This window comes from Pinus tabuliformis, chromosome 3_1 (assembly GCF_031772625.1).
Source record: "Pinus tabuliformis cultivar Carrire ecotype Pingquan chromosome 3_1, CPIR1, whole genome shotgun sequence".
NCBI lineage: Eukaryota > Viridiplantae > Streptophyta > Pinopsida > Pinales > Pinaceae > Pinus > Pinus tabuliformis.
The window spans coordinates 193,915,517-193,920,817 of record NC_142301.1 but is presented as its reverse complement, the minus strand read 5'-3'; the positions used below and the strand labels follow the sequence as shown (position 1 = coordinate 193,920,817).

Sequence of the window (5,301 nt, the reverse complement as noted above, 5' to 3'; positions counted from 1 at the left end):
GTAATATCCAGGGCCTTCCACCAACAGCAACTAGGTATTCAACCTGGTAGTGATTGGGACAGCAACCAGCGACCGAAGGACTCCAAAAAAAGAGGGAGAAAGACAGATCTTCAGAGAACAATGGAGGTGGGCAAACTCCTGGTGGACTCAGGGAGATATGCGAAGCTCACGAAATACTTCAGCCCCACCCAAACCAGTTATCCATGAAGCTGATCTCCTGGAATCTAAGAGGGCTTAACAGCCCAGCAAAATCTAGGATGTTAAAAAACATGATCAAGTTGGAAAAACCGCAAATGTGTTTCTTCCAAGAAACCAAATGCAACAGTCAAACGCTAGGTCGAATACTATCAAAGGCCTGGCCAGGTTGCCGCTCAGTAGCCGTGGATGCAACGGGGGCTTCGGGAGGGCTAGCAATCGCCTGGAACACTCAGGCAATATCGCTTACTGACTTCCATGCCTCCCATCACCTCATTCAAGCTGCCTTTCACATTCTAGGCACCAAGGTTCATGGAAACTTGTCCAATGTCTACTTTCCTCAGGAAGGAGGAAACAAAAAAGTACTTCTTGATACCATTGAAGCGCTAAACGCTAACAGGCAGCATCCGCTTTGGATCGTTGCAGGTGACTTCAATATGATTACCAAAATCGAGGACAAAACAGGAGGAAGATCCAGATTAGAACCTGAAGCAGAACATTTCAAGGACTTCATCCACAATGCCTCGCTCATCGACATGTCTTTCTGCAATGGAACCTACACTTGGAGTAATCACAGAGGAGGAAAGAACCAGATCACATCTAAACTTGATCGCTTTCTGATTTCAGACAATGCGATCCATCTAGGCGGTGACTTCACTGCGGAGATTCTGGCACACTCTGGCTCGGATCACTGGCCAATAGCTCTGCATTGGCAGCGACCAGGGGACAGAACCAAAAAACCATTCCGCTTTGAGGGTTTCTGGCTAACGCATCCAGCATTCAAGGACTTCGTCAGAACAATATGGACCTCCTTTGTCCCACCAGAAGGCTCAAGGATGTACCAGCTACAACAGAAATTGCGATTCTTAAAAGGCCACCTTAAACGATGGAATCGGGAGACCTTTGGGAACATTTTCGAAGCACAACAGGAACTTAATCAGGAGCTCAAGGATCTACACCAGACAGTAATCAATACAGGGCACACGGAGGCAACCTTGAACAAAGAGAAGCACATCTACAATCAGCTCGAAGAACGAAGAAAACAAGAAGAAATTTACTGGAAACAAAAATCAAGAATCAGGTGGCTAAAAGAAGGGGAACGCAACACTAAGTTCTTTCACAACACCACAGTGCAAAGAAGAATGCACAACAAAATACCTTTCATCCAAAGCCCAGAGGGGACCAAGGAAGAAGAACATGAGAAGATAGAGGAAATCCTCATCAATCACTTCAAGCTGGTACACCAGGAGCAGACGGTGGATAGGAAGAGTGCCATTGAGAAGATTACAAGCAACATCCCCAGGCTAGTCACAGAGGAGCACAACGAGCTGCTGATGCGCCCAATTCTCATTCACGAGGTAGACGAAGCAATGGCGCAGCTCAAAGAAGGTAAAGCCCCTGGCCCTGATGGCTTTACAACTACTTTTTTTCATGCTTTCTGGGACTTAATTAAAATGGAGGTCTGGCAAATAGTTGAAGAATCCAGGGCCCTTCGCTGGATGCTTCCCTCCCTTAACTCTACCTTTATAGCCCTAATCCCCAAAGAGGAAAACTCCATCACCCCTGATAAATTCAGGCCCATAGCGAACAGGCTCAAACCTCTGCTACCCATTCTCATATCTCCGGAGCAGTCAGGGTATGTTGAAGGCAGACAGATCATGGATGGTATCATCCTCACTCATGAAATCATACATTCGCTCAAGCTATCCAATCAAGCTGGTATGCTTCTTAAAATTGACCTCTCCAAGGCCTTTGACAAGCTCAGCTGGTCTTACATCCAGCATATGCTGAAAGCTTTTGGATTTTGTGACTCCTGGATAAGATGGATCTTGAGCCTCATTTCTTCCTCTCATTTCTCCATCCTCGTCAATGGCTTACCCTCCCGTCCCTTCAAGCCCTCCAGAGGTATCAGACAAGGCGACCCCCTATCCCCTTTCCTTTTTGTCTTAATGGCGGAAGGTTTAGGTAGGCACATCAAGCAAGCCCTTCACTCTAACCAGCTTAAAGGGATCTCCATCCACAGTACCTCAGCCTCCTCTCATCAGCAATTTGTAGACGACACCATGCTCTATGGTTATCCTTCAGCTCAGGAAGCCTCTAAGTTAAAAACCCTGCTCGACGACTTCTCAAAGGCCTCCGGCACTCATGTCAACAGCTCCAAATCTCAAATTTTTTTCTTCCATACCCCTCCGTCTGTAAAACGTGCTGTTTCCCGTATCCTGGGCTTCCAATCCGCTTCTCTCCCTTCCACGTATCTGGGAGCCCCCCTCACAGCCTCGGCCATAAAGCAGCCGGCATGGCGGGCCCTCTTGGAGAAGCTTGAGTCCAAGCTCAATCTATGGACCAATCGCTCCCTAAATCTAGCCAGCCGGGTTGTGCTTCTCAAGGCTGTCCTGCAAGCCATGCCTCTCTATCTTTTCTCCATCCTGGCTGCACCTAAGTGGGTTCTAAAGAGATTGAGAAATTTGCAGCGCGACTTTCTATGGGGAAGTTCTGCCACCAATCGCAAATGGGCACTGGTCAAATGGGACACTGTTTGTAAGCCCAAAAACAAAGGAGGAATTGGACTTCGGGACCCTGAGCACAGCAACACCATCATGACGGCTAAAATATGGTGGCAATGGGTAACCAGTCCAGAGAAGTTATGGGCCAAAATATGGACTGCAAAATACACCAACAACATGCCCCAAGCAGAGCTCATCAGGTTCACACCCACTATCAATGGGTCACTTATATGGAATGCAGCTAAACAGCATCATCAGCTCGTTCAGAAACACAGCTTTTGGGAAATACGGAATGGTCACAATGCTAGGTTCTGGAATGATGCCTGGAACCAGATGCCCAAACTTTCAAATGTTCTCCCTGCAACGATCATTCCTAGCAGCCAGGAGCAGCAGCAAGCCACGGTGCATCAATTTTGGACACAGGAAGTGGAGAACGGATTCAGGAAATGGCAATCAGGCAATCGCATTACCAACAGCACTAGCCCCCAAGAGATAACAGCACTGGAGAGCGAGTTAAATAAAAGAAGAATCAGACATGAAAACAATGAGGACATCCTCAGATGGGGTTACCAAACTAAGGGCACCTATACCACCTCAGAAGCCTACAATCTGTTAGGCAACTTCCCCATCAAACCGGACCCTCTATGGGAAAGGATATGGAGCTTCAAAGCCTGGCCTAAAATATCACACTTCCTCTGGTTGGTTGGGCACAAGAAGATTCTTACTTGGGACAAGCTAAGGAAACGTAATTTTCATGGACCTTCCATATGCCATAATTGCTCTCAAAACGAGGAAACATTGCAGCATCTTCTGCAAACTTGCTCAATCGCCACTCATTTATGGGAAAAGGTAGAATTCAAATGCCAAAGGAGATGCAGGGAAGCTGACGGTATCATAAACACCATCCGTCAATGGCCGAAAAGACCTTACAAGTGTGAGATTCTCAACCACTTGTGGAATCTTATCCCGGGCATTCTACTATGGAACATCTGGAAGGAACGGAACAGGCGCATATTCAAAAATCAAAGCAGAACTAATGAGAACATCTGGAACAGCATACACAGCAATCTCCAAGAAACCATGTTGTTGAAAACATGGACCAAAGAGGATCTCCCCACAACAGACAACGAGAAAAACATCCTAGACAACTGGATGTTGCAGCTGCTACAAGAGCCCACCATGCATCAAACGGTGAAACGCAGAGACAAGGAGGATCATGGTTGGACTGCCCCACCCATCAACTCATACAAACTTAATTTCGATGGAGCCTCGAAAGGCAACCCTGGGCCAGCAGGATTTGGGGGCATCATAAGGAATCACAAAGGCTCACCCCTACAGGTCTACTTCGGCAACATAGGATGGGACACCAACAATTCGGCGGAGTTGGAAGGAATGTGGCAGGGGATCCTGGTAGCAAAGCGCCTCAATCTTCAACCGCTGATTGTAGAGGGCGACTCTCAAATCCTTATAAACATGGCTACTCGCATTCAGAATGGCTCTCAAGCCAGGAAGGTAGCTGACAGTTGGCGATTAGAGGCCAGACTAAGCAATATTGCTCATGAACTGCGCAATCACAATGCCCTCTCTTTCCATCACACCAAAAGAGAGGGTAACAAGATCGCTGATCTCATGGCAAACATTGGAGTAGACTGTAACCAGCCCTTCCTAGAAGGCAAACTGGACATCATCCTAAGCAACCAACAGAAACAGGAATGTGAAAACATACTCCACAAGGATGTTGATTCCCCGGATGCGGGTGATGACGTGCCAAGAAGGGGCATGCCACATGCCCAGCATGTGCCGCCCTGTGGAGATCTTAATTAGCCTGGTTTGGACGCCGTCATAACATTATGGTTCAGCAATTATGCGATGGAATTCAATGCAGAGCAGAAGGTCTCGATGGTGGCGCAGAATGCAGTTAATGCTCTGTTGCAGGGCAGGTTTAGAAATCGATATCAGCAAAGGATGTGGATGCATTGGCGAGTTAAGATCAGACGGATGCGAGAGAAGAGGAATTGTGAGTCGGTGGGTGCTAAGCCTTCTGCCGCAGTGCAAGCTCTGGTCTGCCGCTGCAATTCAGGCTGGGGCCGGAAGCAGGGGAGGCAATTCGAAGGATTTCTGGTTCAATTGGAAGCAAGACGGGACAATTCGCGTGCAGGAGGGTGCTCAGAAATTTCATTGGTGTGGGCATACGCGGGTGATATGGCCAAATTGCGGGAACGACAGCCTAGCAGACGAGGACCAGGGAGAGGTTCCTCCTCTCGAACTCCTGCAGCAGACGAACACCACCATTGCTGCTGCTGCTACTGTCATAGGAGGGCCAGAGCCACACAACTTCCATGTGGACAATTCTTGGAGGTTGGCAGCTCGAGCGAGGGAGGGCCATTGCTGCCAGCTTTTGGCTCGGTGGTGTTCACTCTGGGCGGCTCAATGGACAATACAGGTGTCAATGCCCACATTTCTGTTCTTTTTACAAAAATCCCTGAAGAATTTGGTGCTGGAACTCCTGAGGGCACGGCGGAGAAACCTCCAGAAGGCTCGGGCAAAGATGCAATGGAGAGGCCACCAGGAAATTCGGGCAAGGAAAGCGCTGGTAAGGAAG

General features: G+C 48.2%; 1 protein-coding gene across 1 annotated transcript; it reads left to right on the top strand.

Moving 5' to 3' along the window:
• Nucleotides 1–293: 293 nt before the first annotated feature.
• Nucleotides 294–4,523, top strand: LOC149186464 (uncharacterized). Its single transcript, XM_089409355.1, has 2 exons — nt 294–1,160; nt 1,443–4,523. Exons 1-2 carry the CDS (start codon nt 294–296, stop codon nt 4,521–4,523), a joined length of 3,948 nt encoding a protein of 1,315 aa, XP_089265481.1.
• The last annotated feature ends 778 nt before the right edge of the window (nt 4,524–5,301 follow it).

Bases quoted from the DNA above. Each gene is read 5' to 3' on its own strand.
- LOC149186464 (XM_089409355.1), top strand. From the start codon at position 294: ATGTGTTTCTTCCAAGAAACCAAATGCAACAGTCAAACGCTAGGTCGA. The intron at 1,161-1,442 runs GTAATCAATACA...CTGGTACACCAG, and splicing joins TCAAGGATCTACACCAGACA to GAGCAGACGGTGGATAGGAA.